The sequence below is a fragment of the Argopecten irradians genome, chromosome 6, assembly GCF_041381155.1.
Source record: "Argopecten irradians isolate NY chromosome 6, Ai_NY, whole genome shotgun sequence".
In the NCBI taxonomy this organism is placed as follows: Eukaryota; Metazoa; Mollusca; class Bivalvia; order Pectinida; family Pectinidae; genus Argopecten; species Argopecten irradians.
The window spans coordinates 11021905-11043837 of record NC_091139.1 but is presented as its reverse complement, the minus strand read 5'-3'; the positions used below and the strand labels follow the sequence as shown (position 1 = coordinate 11043837).

Below are 21933 nucleotides of genomic sequence, written 5' to 3'. Positions count from 1 at the left end.
CTCATGAAATGGCATCAAAGGCTGCGGCGGCAGATATCAAAGGAAATCAGTCGTCGCCCAACGTCACGGTCAGTGCACAAACACAAAAGCGCCTGCGCTGTCTTTGCCCAAAACTCAGTGTGACTTATCCTTCTCATATACGTCCTTGATAATCATGACTGTACAAAATTTGTAGTCTTCTTAGGGAATAGTGTGATTAATTTCCTTTAGGTTATAATTACCAAAATGTGCTATATGTAATTAGTCAGATATAGCAAAGAATGCATGCAAATTGCAAAAGTACACTTAATTACCACAGTGAATGTGTACAAGTCTCAATCTCAGAGAATGCAATTCATTATTGATAGTACAATACATTATGATTATGATTACATGTTACTGTTTAATAAAAAAAAATATCTCTTTTAATAGCTAGCTCGACAGCATTGGTCACAGGACGCTTTGAAGAATGGAAAAGATTTCAACCCACAGGTATGTACCAGGTTTAAGTAGTACTGAGAGAGAAAAAAACTAAAGTACTTATTAATAGTGTGTCAAAGGATACAGACTTTAATTTCTTAAAATCCCTGGCTTAATTAATTGCAATATTTATAACTGTTTCATTGTTATCTAAGATAAATACACATCATGTATAAGGAAAAGGTTCAAAATGATTAAAAAAATTAATATAATATGTTGCTACTTGGTATAAAACCGTCTTATTTCTGAATTATTGTTCTGGTCTTGACAGTTGGCTTTCAAATTTGATTTTATGTTACAGATTGTGGAAGATATATACAGAAAAGAACTTCAAGGGAATCAGTGAGTCATATAAAAATCTATAAAGTGATATGAGTAAAAAAAAACCACAAAAGACTTTTAACAAATTTTAATGTTGTATAAAAACTGTTTTTAGTGCGAGACACTCGCACTATTATTTTCCTTGTCGGGTGTCTGTGTACATCCGCTATGCGTAGATTCCAACTGCGCACGTGATACCGGAAGTCAGTGTCTCATACCGTTTAATAGATTTCGCCGTAGATTTAGTGACACCAACCTTTCAAAAAGATATACTAAGATATACTTGTCAGCGATAATCTACTATAAATTAACAACAGTGACATTACACAGTGCTAAACGCATTCATTTGATTCAAACTTCAAGCGTATCTATGATTTCATACTGGAAAATCAAATTAAGGTTAGGAAGTAGTTAGCGAGCACTTAATGTCTAATAGACATATTTCTAGTTTCCTATAAGCATAGTTACAAAGCAATCCCTAGACCTGGAAATATATGTTGATATATTTTTTGTTTTGTTTTGTTTCCTAGATTCTCGGTGAGAAGAACAATGATGTTAGAATTCAGGTAAGAATATTGTATTACAGTATTTGACCCAATAAGCGCCCATGTCCCTATAAACGCCCATCCCCTTTTTTGAGGCCTCAATTTCAACTGTCCAGGCATAAATAAAGACCAAAACTACACTCAACTGTATAGATTTGCAATAATTTCATCTTATTAGCACCTTTTCATTTTTTTCAATTTTTTAAGCGCCCTAGGCGCTTATTGGGTCGAATACAGTAAATATATATACAACATGTACCAAAACATGCATGTATACCAGTAGTTTAGATGTAAACTTCTGTTGCAGTTGGAGCTAACAATATATAGTATAAATGTTTAAATGGTTGCTCTTATTGTTTTATAGATGCTGACTATATAGTCATATGAATAATGAATTGTTCATATTAATGTGAAGTATTTATGGTAACAATGTGATATACATGATATAAGTATTTTACAGTCAATGATGCAAGTCAAAGGAAGAACATTTCCAATGATATTTATGTTTTCTTGTTTATTTTTTAGTCAATACCTGGAGAATTATTTATGGCCAAACTTCAATCCTGAAAAGGTGAGATCATTATTATCAACATTAGTACATAAATTGAAACTTGTTTAATCCAACACCATAAGAGAGTGACTCGAGGGTAATCAGATTAGTCAGGGTATCAGAAAAGAATACACCAAGCGAAGAGCGACAGTGCGCCATGCAAAGAGCTCCGGTGGACTGTCATCACTCTTCCTATCTGACAGTACAACTTATCTAAAATCAATTTTTCAGAAAGGTAGGAATAACAAAGCTATTTTGGTGTATTTTCTTATAATTAATTGAATTAAATTATTCTTTACAGTCCACCAATGCACATATCACCTCTACTGCTCTCATGGTGAATGAGAAATTCAGAGAGAGAGTTCCACCATGGGAGGTAAGTAGTATCCTAATTATATTACTGTTATTAAGTTCTTTGTTTTAGCAATAGTATCTACCGGTATGCTAATTTTATCTTGAAGTTACCCAAATTTTTTTCTTCTTATTTCCATGACCAATATAGATTTCTAGTTCTTATCATTTTTCTGCTAAATTAGAGAGAATTTTTCTGCAAATTCAAGCTTGTTCATATTAAAAGTTTTCAGAGGGTTGTGCTGGGTTACTAATGAGACAGTCTCAATTGAAATTATTTAAGACTCTGTCTTAATCCTCAAAATGTCTGTTTTTCTATGATGACTGAGATTGCTCTCTCCTGAAATCACTAGAAAGTATTGTAGCTATTAAATTAATGCACAAATACATTGGGAAGCTACTGTTTACATATGATAAAATACTCCTTCTACTCATCAAAGAATACTAATTCTAAATTTAACTAGGCATTCATCTGCTTGCCTTTATCATAATGTTATAAATTTTGAATCATTGACATTATAAAAAAATAATTTTGCTTTAGACAGAGGCATCTATTTTATAATATTTTTGATGTCCGTAGTGTTTCAGAGCCAAACCAGAGAATTTTGAGGAATTTTTCCACCAGGTATTAAATGTATGTCTGGCTGAGCATACATCTCTACTGGAACACACCCACCTTCTCATGTTCCTCATTCACTGCTTTAACAGTCTGGTAAGTTGGTTATCAGAGTTTTACTTTGGAAGTCTCTGGTTTTATTTATCAATTATTATCATGGGAATGTATTAACTTGAAATTAGCAGGACTGTGTTGAAAGTTTGATCATGAGTCGCCCAAGTATTTAAGTTTACTGTAAATCATTTTTGCCTGCAATAGACTTCTGCATATTTTGGGCACGATAGGAAATTGTGAAAAAAAAATTGGTGCAAAATTGTACACAATTAAAGTAGAATTGTAAGATTATATAGATCGCAAAATTAAATTACTGTTAATAAGTCTTTCTGCAGAAAAACATGAAAATAAGTCACCTCAAAATTGAAGCATATCATGTTCATATGTATATTCAGCAATTTATTTTCGAGAATTCTAATCGCCGTGAAATACGCAAAATTTAATCACTCACAAAAGAAGTTGGTATTTCTGGGGTAATATTTCAGGTTCCACCAACGGAAGTTTCCATTCCTGCTATTAAGATATAGTTTGTTTACTTTGTTAATATTGTTAAATAGTTAAATATTTTCTACAACTTTTGTCAGTGATATAACATTTTATTTACAGGAAATGGACCTGATTCGAGAACAAGTTCAGAAGTTGGTATCACTTCCAGTCTGGACTAATCTTTTACCCGTAAGTAAATTTGAACTTCTTTTTGGTAAGCAATCCAAGGGAACAAAGAGCTTTTGTTTGAAATTTTAGAATTAAATAATTATATATTCCTTTTTCTAGAAACAGCTTTTGGCAGACACAATTTGTTCAGTGGAATTGGTACATACACTGCCCTCCAAAATTTGTATTATACATAATTATTTACAAATATACATGCAGAAATATGTAAACCAGGCATTAGTATATATTATTTATCAAGTTATTTTAATATCTTCCAGAAGTCATTAATTTTTTGTTTCAAGAGTTTTCTCAGAGTGTCAGCAAATGTTCACATACAAAAAAATATGTACTAGTACTGAACTTTTGGAGGGAAGTGTATAAATTTTCAGAAATGAATGTAAATGCAGTAGTTTACTGATGCTTTTTGTAACATTAGAAAACACCTTGAAATCTGTTACAATTTTGTAAGTTATCATAACAAGTTTTTGTAAACAGGAATGGAATTGAATTCAGATGAATTTTTGTCACCAGACCCTGAATGAATCTGTATAACATGACATTTGTTTTGCAGGGGCGACGGGAAGAACTTTTCAAGACCAATGCAAAGTACAAGAAGTTTTATAACCTTATACAGAAAAACGACGGTAAAGTTGGAGCAGAAAAATTAAAGCGATTACAGTTTGAGAGGAATTTTATGTCTAATCTGATGAAAAAATTCTTCAACATTTTGGACAGCATTCCTGAAACAGGTGGGCATCAGTTATTAGCATTCCATTCTAAACTTCTAGCATTCCCTCTTCGTTGATTTTAGTATTAAATATTTTACAATTCCTGGTAGAGTTAAACCAAGATAAGTAACTCAGATGTATTGGAATGCTAGTGAATATGCATTTAACTTTCCTTAAAATTTTTACAACATTGAAGACACCTCTCAATAATAGTCACCCAAGGGGCAAATAATAATTTTCCTGTATAGCCAAGCAGTCTTTCTATACGCTAGTCAAATTGTGTTGCAATTTGCTCCAGTTCATTGTCAAAATCTGTCATGTTTATGAAGTGTTTTAGATAAACTTTGATGTGATTTCTATAAGTTTGAACTTGGGGCCGCTGAAGGGGAGATGCGTATTAGGGCTGGGCGCATATTGGGTCAAATGCGGTACATATGTCTGATAATTCTGCCATATCGTAATTATGCTGGAAGTTGAATAATACACATTATTTGTAATACAGGGAAGCTAGCTCATACAAAAGTACAGTACTGTGAGAGATTCATGGAGCTAATGATTGACATAGAAAGTCAGCTACCCACTCGACGGTTCTTCAATGCCTTGATGGACGATGTCCACCTCGTGGTCAGATGTCAGATGTCCACTCTGGTCAACAGGAAGGAAGGGAAGCTGTTTGGAGAGGTATGAAAATAGGAGTTGTTGTATAAGTCTATGTTAAACCAAACCTGATTTAAAAAATAATGTCTAAACTAGAAAACTGTCAGACCTCAGAATGGAGCAATTCCTCTAAGAATATATTCTATGGGGCGCTTTAGCGCCCCATATTGAATATATTCTTAGAGGAATTGCTCCATACAAGCATGGTTAACATAAAAACGAAATCCAATCCCTATATTTACACTCACACGACTTTATATTTATATTTTATGCAATAAAATCGTCATTTGAAAGTGACGTAATTATTCAATAAAAGTCGGTCAAAAGTGGGAGGAGCTTACTCAATTGAACAGCGAATGATGACGCTTCACGTTAGGTAGAATTATTCATCCGCGAAGACAAAAAAGTTCAATATTTTAGTGTAAAATAAACATGACAAACAAAGCAAATTTCAGAGATAATTTTATTTAATCAGATCAGAACTTTAAATATATATTCAATTTTGCTAAAAGTTAATATATAGCGTAATAACATAAAGAACTTGTACACGGCCACATGTGTGAACTCGGTGACCGTTATTGTGCAGCGAGGCGAAGCTGACGCACGCTTACACTTTTGAGTTTGCCGAAGTTTGCAAAACACCGATTTTCAAGTAGCTCAATGTGTTTGAGATGTCGTCTGACTTGACGATATTACATCCTTGGGAGCCATGTGATTATATAATCTACGCTTAGATCCATATCGCCATCGATAGATGAAACAAATCCACTTGTGTTCGATGGATATGTACAATGTATTTGTGGTGACGCGTAACTGTCAACACGTGGATTATTAGCGGTGCATGTTTTATAATACACATGATTAAATTCTCAAAGAACAAAGACAAGAGGATATGTTTATAACTGACCTCTATCAGAGGGTCTCACGCCCGTCCATCCCAAAGACTCGATCGTAGGACGAACATAGGCACAGAGGTAATGTTTACATTTGACAACCATCATTTTTAACAAAAATGAAAGCACGTCGCCCCGGTCGGGATATTTTCCCGTTTCTTTATACAATTGTTAATTTAAAAATTGTTTGAATTATATATAAATATAAAACATGTATATATCGTTTACATTTTTCCAAAATTCTATGAAAAACAACAATATACACGTAATGTTGCGTCAAAATGTAAACAAAGCCATGTGTTTCTTTTAAAAAAAGTAGTCCTTTTACGTTGCACAGAACATTTTCATACGCAAGTTCAAAGTTCGATGTTACCATGCAGTTATGGTAAACAAAATCGGCTAGTATTAGCGTATAGTGACCAAGCCTAGCAAGTGTAAATATATGCTATTAATAAAGAGGAATTCATTCCGTACATAACATCCATGATCGGTTTCTAGAGGTGATCGGTTTTGAGAAGGTTCGGTTTTGGGAAGTTAAATTGTTATTATATGCCTGAATGAATTTCTAAACATTTCACACGCGTCTAGAATTTGCGGATTTCAGTTAAAACACCAATGTAGTGAAAATAATCCATTTGCAAAATTCAACCCCTGTACTGTATCGCTTTAACCCTATGTCTGACATTTAAATCTGTATGGTACATGTATTTGATTTGCTCCTACAGCTCCTAGAGATGCTACAGCGGTATGCTGAGTTCGAGATTGATGACCAAACGGGCGAAGCTTTAACTATCCATGACAGAATTGACCTTCATTACAACAGGGTGCTGGCCTTACAGGTAATCGTATGACATTCATGTGCGGGGTGGCTTTTTCACTAGAGACAAAGACCCTACATATCATGGTATAAGGCAAATCAACGAAAAACCGGGATAAATATTCTACTACAATAATATTGAAATAGAACTTATTTTTCTTATTGATTACTTGAAATTCTGAAAATAATATTCAATCTGTTCTCTTTTGATTTTTGAATTGTAGAAAGTTGCCTTCAGGCATTTCTCAGAAGATCTCAGAAGCTTTGCTGTTTCCAATGTTGCAAGTGTAGATAGTCGTGAATCCCTGCTGAAATTCTTCAAAAGTTTAAGGTTAGTGACATATGCAAAAATATTACACTCTATAAACTTAGTGCCAAATTGGTTTTGAACACATGCACAATTAAAAGTCATTCAGAAAATGCAATTTGCACAATCACATGTTACCACAAAACTTATAAATATTCAGAGTGCTAACATACATATTATCACCAATATTAAAATATGTTCTGTAACTGACGGGCCTGAACCAACACAGCACTTGACGTTGCTTCACTCTGGTAAATAGATACCCACACTCAACCACACAGCCACAAAAAAATAGCTGTTGGACTATTCGCTAAAATATCCGTATCCATGAATCGTCACAGTATGTAAATAGTATTGAATCTGAACATTATTTTTAACATTACAGTAAATCTGACCTACACCGAGTGCTGGCCTATATTCACCAGTTACCAATGATAAAGGACGAGGAGGAGACGACACAGAAAGAGGACTACATGATGGAGCTCTTGGTATATATACATATGTAGCATTATTTTAAGATTTCACAAATCTTTGAAATTGAAAGTGAACAATCCATTTAATTATCCCCCGCCCAACGAAGTTGGCGGGGGATAACGAAGTTGGCGGGGGATATACAAATGGGTTCCGTCCGTCCGTCCGTCCGTCCGTCCGTCTGTCCGTCCAGAGCCATAACTCTAAAACCAGTAGAGATATTTCCACGAAACTTCATACACACATTGGTCTTATGGTCTAGTAGTGCCTTTTGCTATTTTTAGGTTTTCATTTTTTGCATTTTTTTCCGTAACCATGGAAACATTGCTGAAAATATCATATTTTTGTACCAGGTTCGTTTCCGGAGCATAACTCTAAAACCAGAAGAGATATTTCCGCGAAACTTCATAGACACATTGGTCTTATGGTCTAGTAATGCCTTTTGCTATTTTAAGGTTTTCACTTTTTGTACTTTTTTCTGTAACCATGGAAACATTGCTGAAAATGGCAGATTTTTGTGTAAGAATCATTTCCGGAGCACAACTCTAAAACCAGCAGAGATATTTCCATGAAACTTCATAGACACATTGTTCTTATGGTCTAGTTGTGCCTTTTGCTATTTTTAGGTTTTCATTTTTTGCACTTTTTCTGTAACCATGGAAACATTGCTGAAAATATCATATTTTTGTACCAGGTTCGTTTCCGCAGCATAACTGGAAAACCGGTTGAGATATATGCACGGAACTCCATAGGCACATTAGCCTTATGGTCTAGTAGTGCCTTTTGCTATTTTAAGGTTTTCACTTTTTGTACTTTTTTCTGTAACCATGGAAACATTGCTGAAAATGGCAGAGTTTTGTGTAAGAATCGTTTCCGGAGCACAACTCTAAAACCAGCAGAGATATTTCCATGAAACTTCATAGACACATTGTTTTTATGGTCTAGTAGTGCCTTTTGCTATTTTTAGGTTTTCACTTTTTGTGCTTTTTTCTGTAACCATAGAAACATTGCTGAAAATATCATATTTTTGTAGCAGGTTCATTTCGGAGCATAACTCTAAAACCAGCAGAGATATTTCCATGAAACTTCATAGACACATTCTTTTTATGGTCTAGTAGTACCTTTTGCTATTTTTAGGTTTTCATTTTTGGCACTTTTTCCGTTACCATGGAAACATTGCTGAAAATATCATGGTAAATGGTAAATGTTACTTTGCAAAACTCCACCCATCTTTGTGTATATAGTCTAATATAAATGTCAAGGCTGTATACCTGATTCAACAATTGCAGCCCTGCTCTACTTGAATTATACTCCATCTTTCTTTAGCTCAACTTCCTTTTTCCTGTTTTTTTTTTCATACACATAAGTCTCCACAATCAAACTTACTTCAGCTTTGATATCTCCATTGATCTGAATGACTATGTCTAATATTTGGAATTGCAAAATTGGGGGGGACTTGCAGTCTGAATGACTATGTCAAAGTTTGTTGGAGATTAAGTTTTGTCCATACTATGATAGGATAAGTCAAATGATAATTTGAAGTTTCATAATGCTTTCAATCAGCGTTCTGCTAGTTTCCTGGATTTCTGGCGTTGATAAATTTTTAGCTAATGACACAAAAAACATGTTGTGCTTCATGATATTCTTTTTTTTTGGTGGTAAACTTTTGCTATTCATTAAAAGGGTGTGAATTGTTTTTCATATCCTGTTTTACTTTCTGAGCTAGTTTTCCAGCCGAGAGAAGAGGAGGCATCCCAGTGTAGAACAGATCATTGAAAATGCCACTTGTTTTCCCCACAGAGTGAACATTTATATGGGTTCGAGGAATGATTGTAACCCCGGAATTCTACTCTGGCGACAGTGAGTGTCGAAAGAGTTATTATTTCAGTTTGCAAAAACTGGACCATGTGTGGACTTTGGTTTTGAAAATTTTCAGACATGTTAATTGCGTAGCCATTCTACTTCTGGATTTGCCATACTTTTTGTTCCGCAAACCTTTTAGGGGGGCAGTTGCCCGATCTACTGTGCTCTAGTCAGTGGTTTGTTCTCCAGTGTGTATCAGTTCTGTCCTATAACTTCCTAAACCTGGCACAACCTTTATAATAACCCTAATTGTTGATAGGATTTTGAACAATAAAACCTTTTGGTTTGCCTTTTAGTTAAAATGTTCCTCATAAACAGCAAGTGGCATATTAAAAGATATCCCCAGGTTTAGTTGGTGGAGGATAGCTGGAGTACCTGGAGAAGATAACCATTCACCACGCGAAATTGCTTGTTAAGTTATAGTACACAGAGATAGAAGCCGACTGACCTGGAAACAGCCCCACAAGAGATTCAAAATTGTGACCCAGATGGTGCAGGGCTAGGCTGGTAATATGTTGGGACATCTTATCCTCTCAGCCACCACAGGCCCTATAAAATAAACCAATCCTTGGAAACTCCCATGATTTACTATCACAATTTTGTAACTTTTAGTATACCTGCTGATTACTATTCACAACTTTGTAACTTTTGTATACCTAAGCTATAATCAAGTGCTAACTTAGCCAAAACATGTTTGTTTATAACTTTGATAGGTTGTCTGGCCCTGCCAAAACTTAATCTACAGTTTCTTACGCTCTGCATGATTATTTGCTGAAGAATTTCCGATCTGTTCCGGCTTGAATCCACATGTAAGTAGAGAAAATTTTTCTTATGAAGGAATTTAATAACTAGCATTAATAGAAGAAAAAAGACAAAACTTTCTATTTTGTTTCTAAATAACAGTGGGCAATAAGCAGGTCATCGGATTTGACGTTTCTATCTCACAATATTGTGCAATGTCATATTTTAATACATACCCAATAGTTACTTTTATGACTCGACCGTTCACCCATAGTGTTATCATATATATATTTACTGAAGTTTAATATTTTACCTGCTATTTTCTATATGAGATACGTACAAGATCATTGAAGATGCGTGTATCTCCACTTAAAACCTTGAGTAAGTATGTGATATTGAAATAATTAATCTTTTAATGACATTCAGCATTCTTAAAACAATGTATGTATTTGATCGACTGATCAATATAACCGATGTTAGTATCACCTCTTATACTCTACGTTGGGTTGTAGAGACTGTGTCCTAACCAGAACCCTAGTTTGTGGTATAAGACTTTGTTCAGTAGAGTTCTTCATTAGATTATCTCCCCTTGTAGCTCACATTGTATATATGGTTGCTCATTAACAGGAAAGCAGAGGACGGTAGTTGTCTATTTGGGGGCTGGGCCAGAATGGCGCAACCAATATACCTGGACTTTAATGTTGTTGAGGTTTGTATACTTTCAATATTATCTTCATATTATAAGTCATAACTTCTGGGTTTTTTTCATATTACTATCTTATCATTAATTGGAAGTGCAAACTTTTTGAATAATTCTATCAATAAAATATAAACTTTTTTCTGTTAAAGTGACTCTTAAATCAGTTAATCTGAGAATATATGTAATGTAAAAATAAAACACAATTCATGCATAAACACATTACTTTAAAGATTGCTCCACCACTGACAAATTGTATTTTTTCACTTTCAAAAAATCAGCAGCAGACGATTTAGTATTTTTCTACAGTTACTAAAAGTTACTTACTTTACACCATTATCTATCATTAAAACGTTTGAGCTTCTAATTTTACCTTCAAGTAAAAAATAACATAAAATGATTAATTGCATCCCGAAAAAGAGATTCCATGGCACTATATCCTATATGGAATGATGTACAGATTGCGCATGCACCAAAGGCAAAATAAATTATTTCATATCATTTTTGGTGTTAAGTTAGGACATATATATACACGAGTCTGTTAAACACCAATTATTGTTCAAATGATGAAATAACATTTATGCTCTGTCGCGGTGGAGCATCTTTAAGTTATTAACAAATGCGTATGACCTTTTAGATGGCTAAGGCTTTAAATGTCTCATTATTTACACCATGATTGATAAGTGAACTTGTGTTTGACCCCTCTGAACTTTGACCTTTAGAGTTTGGCAAAGCCCTCTGATTGGTGGGAGGAATCATCCTGCCCAAGTGCGAGCAGACCGTCATTTCAGTCAGCCTCAGTCGTGAGGGAACATGTCAAGAATGAGTGGGGAAGTTAACATAAGATTTTATTTAATGCTTAAATTTTTGAACAGATAAAAAACTTACAATTTCTTTAGGAATGTGTTGCTGACTATTTTGTTTTACTGAATAGCAGTAACTGTTACATTGTCAATGCATCAGTTTTTATCTTAAAATGTAAAAAATAAAAAGTGAAAATTTTATTTAAGATGTTAATTGACACAATGCTTTCTTGGTTAATTCCTGTTCTCACTACGGAATGTTTAAAAACCTTACATAATTACTGAATGGCTTAAAACTGACTACCCTGGTTTTGGTCAGACCTGCCTTACTTAGCGACCACCTCTGTATAAAGATTGCCTGCTTAATAAAGACCACTTTCTTAGGTTCCAATGTGTATAAAGGCCACCTTGGCTATAAAGACCATATTCCTTTTGTCCCTTGGAAGGTCCTTTATAGACAGGCTTGACTGTATGATTAGTTTCATGGTTACATTGAAGAAACTTCTTTTGTTGTTCAGAATTGTCAAATGTTTACAAAATTAAGTAGAACTGAATTGTGTTTTTATTTACAATACTATTTTTTGTAGGCCTGAGGAAGCATGACGTTGCATGTCCTGATCACACGCTGCGTCCTACTCTAAGCCGTCCAGCAGAAATACGACCATCAAATGCCCTTCTTACCACAGGTGGGGCTTGTGTATGTCCGAGGCTGTGAGATTGAGGGCATGCTGGATGACAGAGGGCAAGGTCATAGAAGAAGGTAATAAGAACATCACTGATCTTGGGTTAAATAATAAAACAATGAAGAAATAAAACAATGAAGGATAAATAAAAAAGATCAAAATGGATTTTACATTATAATTATATAGAGTACTGAAGATTTCTAAGTTCAATTCATACATTATCAAAGATAGAAAGAAAATTATAAAGAAGTGGTATAGAAATTCCACAACGTTAGTATAATATGATATTTTAGTTTTATTGTTTTGTTTAGTGTTATTTTCTAAAGTGAAAGTAAAAAATCTATAAGTAAATTACTGATGATTCAAATGCGGCTACATAATCTTTGACTATTTTAGGGTCCAGAACCTCGCTCCCCCTGGGATCTTCCTGGTGACATAAGAGGACTGTTCCGAGTCTTTTTTTTGTTTTCTTTTTGAATCCTAATCAGTACCAACAGGGGACGCAATGGTCGCGGAGCTGTAGACGGAGGCGATTTGGTAATAACTCTGCTCCTTACTTAGGGGGAGATAACTCTTAACTCTGGTATTTCTAAGAAAACTGGATATCCCTGAGGAAATATATTATTACAACAATGTAACTGTGTAAATGAAGCATGATATTATTGAAAAAATATGGTAATATTGCTTAGTTCTTACTTCTGTGATAATTGAACTATGAAATTATAGGTGAAATAATATGTATGGTATGTATTCAATGGAATTTTGGAAAATTTCAAAGCTTAGACAATTATATTGCCCGGGGTAAATTTATTTCATTCTCCCTTCTAAGACTATTTCGTCTGAAAATGAATTAATTTGATAAAAAGAAACCTTCGATCATTTCATTTGCCAGAGTTGCCTGTAGGAAATCATTGTTTTGTCATGATTGCACTTTGTGTGATTCCATTCTCAAAAAAAACTAATTATTAAAAATCAGAGCTCAACATTGAATTTGTGCTGTGTGCTAAGAAGAGAAGTCTTCTCAAAATGATCTTTCAGCATAAAGATGGAAGAGCTTCCAGAAGTAGTAGAAGCTACAAAAACAAGTGATCAGGGCCAGTTTGTTGCATGAACATTCCTTAACTTTAAGGAATTCCTTAACCTTAAATTTCTCTCTATAGAAAAGCATTTACAAAAGTTAAGGAATTATCTTAAGTAATGTTAGCCTTCCTTAAAATCTGTAAAGCATTTCTCATGGAGAATTTTAAGTTAATAGGGATTCCTTAAATTTTAAGAAATGTTTCATGAAACTGGGGCCATGAAGATTTTATGCTAGAAGTAGATTAGTGCATACAGATATAGTTTGGCTCAGGATTAACTTATCAAGAGGAGATAACCCGTTAATGCAGAAAGCACAAGTTACTTTCTTTATAATACCATGATAGATTTCCTTGTCAGCTTTTGTACTATCAAATGACATTGTTACTGCTGTAGGATGTGTTACGTGACATTTAACGTGATAATGAGTGAGAAAGCCAAAGCGAGAACAAACATTTTTAAAGGCTGTTCCTAGAGGACGTTGAGTGATTCTGATGAACACGTCGGCCCCGTGTGTTGTCCCCAGACTGGCTTCACGACTTAAATACTTGGCTGACGTGAACCCAACGCAGCACATTATTCCAGTATGGTGTTCATTATTATGATTAAACTTTGGTTGGCAAAACAGTTCAATAAAATAATATATTCATGATGCATTCCTTCAACAATGGCATCATAGTTATGTGAATTCACAATAAAATTCTCAATGTTTAACTCATTGTACAGTAGATTAAACGAAACGATTTTCTAACATACAGCTAAACCTCGTTAGATTGAAAGTGTTTTAATTCAAAGACTCTGCTTAATTTAAAATGTTTTGTTGGACCTGTTCAAAACTTATCACCTAATATATTCAAGTAGCAGTTTATTTTCTGAAAATAAAAATACCACTAAAATATATTTAAAGTATCGTGTAAATACAGTTACAGTATTCAAAGAGTCTAGTATGGATCCTGCCAACTTTTGACTTAATAAAACTTGACTGTAATTGGAAAAGATGTGGAAAAATATAATTTTATTGCTGTCTCATCACTTAGGATGCCAAAATAAGATCAACTCCCTTGACTGGAACGACACATTCCTCAATATGGACCACCTGAGGGGCTAGTTTTCCTGACCATAGATATAGAGGTCTGTACAGAAGACGTTGCCAAACAGGTACCACCTTTCAGGTATGAGGTTATGTAATTGATACCACATGTCACTGCTAAATAAGATCCCTCCACAAATAAGACATCCCATTTGATATTTCAAATACAGATAATTCCTTTGTTTTTTATCTTAAGGTGTCAACAAATGTCCATGATAAAGGTTTTGATGCATCCTATAGTTTGATTAGTGAATCTAATAGTAAGTGTTATTTAGTGATGAAAATTTGGAACAGAGATAACATTTTGATATGGGGGAGAAAATATTGCTTTGTTGATCATCAAAGTTTGAATATACTGTGTTGAAGATATATGGTTTTTTTTTTTTATTATTTGTCATTTGTCTTCATTGTACCTTAAAGGCATGTGTAAAGATGCTTTGGAAGATTTTAACTTCCCTGTTCCAATCAGCTGTCAAAACAGCCTAAAACACTGCGAGCATAACGTCATAGTCCGCAAGGGAAACTAACTCTGCAATGCGCAGACGGAAATTACCCTGGCCTGTTAATTGATTGGTTGTTAGTCTGATTAATAGATGAAGTCATGTAGGCGATAATTAATATACTAGTCAAAGGAAAATTTGATTGTACACAGTATAGGGATGGTATAATGATACAATTGAAGTGTATGTTTGGCATTGCATATGAATAGCTTGTACATTCGAAAGAAACATGATAATTAGTTGCTCATAATTAATTAAATTTGCCTTTTTTTGAAATTCCATAATGGAATTTGTATATTGAATTGGTCTTGCTATATTTGATGTACAGAATTTAAATATATTGTATCAAATGAAATATTACTCACATTGCAGAATTAATAGTTTCACAGAAGAATGAGGTGACTGCAGGAGGGGAAAAGGAAAGCTGACATCAGAGGAATACAAAAAGTGAAGAAAACAGATCATGGTTTGAACCACCCACCTATTCCAAATAGAGGGCCGTTACCCTTAACAATCAACCCCAAAAGTTATAATACAAGTTTGTTTGATTACCATAAGTACACCTGTATATAAGGTTGTTGTTGGTATACTGTGTTACAAACCTTGGTCTTGGAGCTCACTGGTCATCAAGCATTGTGAAATCTTTGAAAATACCAAGTTTTAATCTACCGTTTCTGATTTGCACAACATTTGTTTATTTCCCAAAAGGGGAGGTTGGTTATAACTTGATTTAGGTTGTCTCTCTCTGTCAGTTCATCTGTCTGTATATCCATCTAGTAGACATGAGGATCGACCTTACTAACAGGTAATTCTAATAGGACTGGAGGGAATTCTTTGTAATTTGATGGCAATAACCTTTATTTAGCTCACATGGTCCAAAAGGACCGAGGTGAAGATTATGGGGACTACCGCAGCGTCCCGCGTCCGTCGTTCTGGCGTCCGTCAACAATAGGAATTCTCGCTCCATAACCGCTGGTCGGAATTTCAACAAAATTTGACTGGGTATCATCCTTATGGGCTACTAACTGAAAAATTGTACAAATGATGGGGCTCTTGACCCCCGGGGGCCCTGAGGGGCGGGGCCAAAAGGGGTCCATTTTGTCTTATTTCCATATTATAACGGCTTTCTCCTCTGAAAACCAAGGTATGGGATAAGCCACCATTAATCGCACTGGTGGTAAGCATCCTTTATAGGGTTGTGGTAGTCGGGATCAAAATTGTTACAAAATTATGTGGCTGACCCCCCGGGGTAGAAGGGGGCGGAGCGCTCAATTGGCTAACTCCCATAACCCCCCCAAACTTCACATAAACACACCTAATTCTCATCAAACCTAACACAAACAAATCCCCCCAAATTACCATTACACGCCCCCCCCCCCACCTTACCTCTAACCACCCACGGCTCCCACGAATCTCGCTGAAATCTAGTCCCCATGATGGGGTCTTGGACCCCCGGGGGGCCTGAGGGGAGGGGGTCAAAAGGGGTCAATTTGGGATATTTCCATATAAACGACTTCTTCTCTGCAAAATAAGCATGGTTATTGCACCCCATAATGCAATGGTTAAGCATCCTTATAGGGTGGGGATTCCAAAATTGGTGCAAATGATAGGGCTAACCCCCCGGGGGCCCCTCGTCCTTTCAGGGGCGGGGTTCTGTACCCACAAGGGGTTACGTCCCCCTGGCTTCCGGCTATTTTCATATAAATGCTACATTCTGTACTCTGCAATAAGCATGGTATAGCACCCATTATGCAATGGTAGCATCCTTATAGGGGTGGGGTATTCCTACCAAATTGTGCAAATGATGGGGCTGACCCCCCAGGGGCCGCTGGAGGGGCGGGGTCAATAGGGGTCAATTTGGCTATTTCATATTAAAAACGACTTCTTCTCTGAAACTATGCATTGGTTATAGCACCCATTAATGCAATGGTAGCATCCTTTTGTCTTGGGGATTCAAAAATTGTGCAAATGTAGGGCTGACCCCGGGGGGCCTGAGGGGCGGGGTCAAAAGGGGTCATTTGGCTATTTCCATATAAATGACTTCTTCTCTGCAACTAAGCATGGTATAGCACCCATAATGCAATGGGTAGCATTCTTGTTGAGGGGACTGGGGATGCCAAATTGGGCAAATGATAGGGCTGACCCCCGGGGGCTCTGAGGGTTGGTGGGGTCAAAAAGTGGTTCAATTTCCATATAAATGACTTTTTCTCTGCAACTTAACATGGATTGCACTCATAATAAAAAATGCAATGGTTACATCCTTATAGGGTTTGGATTCAAAATTTTGCAAATGATGGGGCTGACCACCCGGGGGCCTGAAGGTTGGGGTCAAAAGGGGTCAATTTGACTATTTCCATATAAACGACTTCTCTGCAACTAAGAATGGAAGAGCACTTATAATGCAATGGTAGCATCCTAATAGGGTTGGGTTTTGAAATTGTACAAATGATAGGGCTGACCCCGGGGCCTAAAACGGCAATAGATGCGAGGTCAAAAAGGTCAATTAGGCTACTATTTTCATATAAATTACTTTGTCTCTGAACCTATGTATTGGATAGCATATTTGAATGGTATCAATAGCATCATTGTATGGTTGTGATTCAAAATTAAACTTTGGGAGTCAATTTTGCTTATTTTTCTAATTGTCAGAGTCTTGTGATAATTACTAACAAAAAACCAGGTGAGCGATACAGGCCCTCAGGGCCTCTTGTTCAGTGTAGATGTGTGTAACCTATATTGGAGTAAAATACATCCACCATTTGCAAAAAAATGCCCGCTTGTTACAAAATAGAGCAGTGATGAGGGTATAAGTCGCCATCATGAAAATCAATGCTGACAATGCTTGGCCAGTACCTTATCACATGTCAAGAGAGTCAGGAACGTTAATTAAAATTTAAATTTTTTTATAATGACAATTATTTAGTATACATATCTTACAATTCGCACTGAAACTCTGTACAAGAAAGATTCTTACGTTTATTTCAAAGGAATCAGATCTTGTTCACGCCGACCCAGATAGAGGCTGTGAGGGCGGGGATGCAGCCCGGACTGACGATGGTGGTGGGACCCCCGGGGACGGGTAAGACAGATGTGGCTGTACAGATCATCTCCTGTCTGTACCACAACTTCCCCGACCAGCGTACAATCATCGTCACTCACTCCAATCAGGTAGGTAACTGACATTGTCACCCACTCTAATCAAGTAGGTAACTGACATCGTCACTCACTCCAATCAGGTAGGTAACTGACATCGTCACTCACTCCAATCAGGTAGGTAACTGACACTGTCACGCACCCTAATCAAGTAGGTAACTGACAACGTCACTCACTCTAATCAGGTAGGTAACTGACATTGTCACTCACTCCAATCAGGTAGGTAACTGACATTGTCACTCACTCCAATCAGGTAGGTAACTGACATTGTCCACTCACTCCAATCAGGTAGGTAACTGACATCATGTCTCACTCACGTCCAATCAGGTAGGTAATTATGACTGACATTGTCGACTCTCACTCCAATCAGGTAGGTAACCGACATCTGTCACTCCTCTCCAAGTCAGGTTAGGTACCGACATTGTCACTCACTCCAATCAGGTAGGTAACTGACATTGTCACTCACTCTCACATCAGGTAGGTAACTTAACTGTCACTCACTCAGTCTCAATCAGGTACTGTAACTGACATTGTCACTCACTCCAATCAAGGTAGTTGTAACTGACATTGTCACTCACATCCAATCAGGTAGGTAACTGACAGTGTCACTCACTCCAATCAGAAGGTAACTGACATTGTCAATCTCATCCTGTGGGTCACTCCAATCCAATCAGGTAGGTAACTGACATTGTCACTCATCCAATCAAGTAGGTAACTGACTTGTCACTCACTCCAATCAGGTAGGTAACTGACATTGTCCACTCACATCCCAATCAAGTAGGTAACTGACATTTGTCACTGGTACTCCAATCAAGTAGGTAACTGACATTTGTCACTCACTCCAATCAAGTAGGTAACTGAAAAAACCCCCCCCCATTGTCACTCACTCCAATCAGGTAGGTAACTGACATTGTCACTCACTCCAATCAGGTAGGTAACTGACATTGTCACTCACTCCAATCAAGTAGGTAACTGACATTGTCACTCACTCCAATCAAGTAGGTAACTGACATTGTCACTCACTCCAATCAACTTTAAGTTAGGTTTCTGACATTGTCCACTCACTCCAATCAATGGTACTAAGAACCAATGGACAATGCCAGGTACAAGAAGTTTTATAACCCTTATACAGAAAAACGACGGTAAAGTTGGAGTAGTAAAAATTAAAGCGATTACAGTTTGAGAGGAATTTCTCATGTCTCAAATCTGATGAAAAATTATCTTCAACATTTTGGACCAGCATTCCTGAAACAGGTGGGCATCAGTTATTAGCATTCCATTACTAAACTTCTAGCATTCCCTCTTTGTTGATTTTAATATTAAATATTTTACAATTCCTCGTAGAGTTAAACCAAGATAAGTAACTCAGATATATTGGAATGGCTAGTGAATATGCATTTAACTTTCCTTAAAATTTTTACAACATTGAAGACACCTCTCAATAATGGTCCCACCCAAGGGGCAAAAAATAATTTTCCTGTATAGCCAAGCCAGTCTTTCTATACGCTAGTCAAATTGTGTTGCAATTTTGCTCCAGTTCATTGTCAAAATCTGTCATGTTTATGAAGTGTTTTAGATAAACTTTGATGTGATTTCTATAAGTTTGAACTTGGGGGCCGCTGAAGGGGAGATGCGTATTAGGGCTGGGCGCTTATTGGGTCAATGCGGTAACATATGTCTGATAATTCTGCCATATCGTAATTATGCTGGAAGTTGAATAATACACATTATTTGTAATACAGGGAAGCTAGCTCATACAAAAGTACAGTACTGTGAGAGATTCATGGAGCTAATGATTGACATAGAAAGTCAGCTACCCACACGACGGTTCTTCAATGCCTTGATGGACGATGTCCACCTCGTGGTCAGATGTCAGATGTCCACTCTGGTCAACAGGAAGGAATGGGAAGCTGTTTGGAGAGGTATGAAAATAGGAGTTGTTGTATAATTCTATGTTAAACCAAACCTGCATTTAAAAAATAATGTCTAAACTAGAAAACTGTCAGACCTCAGAATGGAGCAATTCCTCTAAGAATATATTCTATGGGGCGCGTTAGCGCCCCATATTGAATATATTCTTAGAGGAATTGCTCCATACAAGCATGGTTAACATAAAAACGAAATCCAATCCCTATATTTACACTCACACGACTTTATATTTATATTTTATGCAATAAAATCGTCATTTGAAAGTGACGTAATTATTCAATAAAAGTCGGTCAAAAGTGGGAGGAGCTTACTCAATTGAACAGCGAATGATGACGCTTCACGTTAGGTAGAATTATTCATCCGCGAAGACAAAAAAGTTCAATATTTTAGTGTAAAATAAACATGACAAACAAAGCAAATTTCAGAGATAATTTTATTTAATCAGATCAGAACTTTAAATATATATTCAATTTTGCTAAAAGTTAATATATAGCGTAATAACATAAAGAACTTGTACACGGCCACATGTGTGAACTCGGTGACCGTTATTGTGCAGCGAGGCGAAGCTGACGCACGCTTACACTTTTGAGTTTGCCGAAGTTTGCAAAACACCGATTTTCAAGTAGCTCAATGTGTTTGAGATGTCGTCTGACTTGACGATATTACATCCTTGGGAGCCATGTGATTATATAATCTACGCTTAGATCCATATCGCCATCGATAGATGAAACAAATTCACTTGTGTTCGATGGATATGTACAATGTATTTGTGGTGACGCGTAACTGTCAACACGTGGATTATTAGCGGTGCATGTTTTATAATACACATGATTAAATTCTCAAAGAACAAAGACAAGAGGATATGTTTATAACTGACCTCTATCAGAGGGTCTCACGCCCGTCCATCCCAAAGACTCGATCGTAGGACGAACATAGGCACAGAGGTAATGTTTACATTTGACAACCATCATTTTTAACAAAAATGAAAGCACGTCGCCCCGGTCGGGATATTTTCCCGTTTCTTTATATCAATTGTTAATTTAAAAATTGTTTGAATTATATATATAAATATAAAACATGTATATATCGTTTACATTTTTCCAAAATTCTATGAAAAACAACAATATACACGTAATGTTGCGTCAAAATGTAAACAAAGCCATGTGTTTCTTTTAAAAAAAGTAGTCCTTTTACGTTGCACAGAACATTTTCATACGCAAGTTCAAAGTTCGATGACCATGCAGTTATGTTCAATGGTTATTAGGTATAGTGACCAAGCAGTTATTAATAAAGAGGAATTCATACATAACAAATCGGAGGTGATCGGTTTTGAGAAAGTATTATTAGCCTGAATGAATTTCTAAACATTTCACACGCGTCTAGAATTTGCGGATTTCAGTTAAAACACCAATGTAGTAGAAAATAATCCATTTGCAAAATTCAACCCCTGTACTGTATCGCTTTAACCCTATGTCTGACATTTAAATCTGTATGGTACATGTATTTGATTTGCTCCTACAGCTCCTAGAGATGCTACAGCGGTATGCTGAGTTCGAGATTGATGACCAAAAACGGGCGAAGCTTTAACTATCCATGACAGAATTGACCTTCATTACAACAGGGTGCTGGCCTTACAGGTAATCGTATGACATTCATGTGCGGGGTGGCTTTTTCACTAGAGACAAAGACCCTACATATCATGGTATAAGGCAAATCAACGAAAAACCGGGATAAATATTCTACTACAATAATATTGAAATAGAACTTATTTTTCTTATTGATTACTTGAAATTCTGAAAATAATATTCAATCTGTTCTCTTTTGATTTTTGAATTGTAGAAAGTTGCCTTCAGGCATTTCTCAGAAGATCTCAGAAGCTTTGCTGTTTCCAATGTTGCAAGTGTAGATAGTCGTGAATCCCTGCTGAAATTCTTCAAAAGTTTAAGGTTAGTGACATATGCAAAAATATTACAC

General features: G+C 36.1%; 1 protein-coding gene across 1 annotated transcript in view; it reads left to right on the top strand.

The window, feature by feature from the left end:
* LOC138324965 (RNA helicase aquarius-like) overlaps positions 1–21933 on the top strand; it is a 41792-nt gene that overhangs the window by 933 nt on the left and 18926 nt on the right. The window contains 12 exon segments of the mRNA XM_069270258.1: positions 412–471; positions 761–801; positions 1311–1346; positions 1851–1896; positions 2177–2251; positions 2807–2938; positions 3503–3571; positions 4122–4299; positions 4781–4959; positions 6554–6667; positions 6870–6976; positions 7338–7440. Of these exon segments, the coding sequence (XP_069126359.1) occupies positions 412–471; positions 761–801; positions 1311–1346; positions 1851–1896; positions 2177–2251; positions 2807–2938; positions 3503–3571; positions 4122–4299; positions 4781–4959; positions 6554–6667; positions 6870–6976; positions 7338–7440 (1140 nt within the window).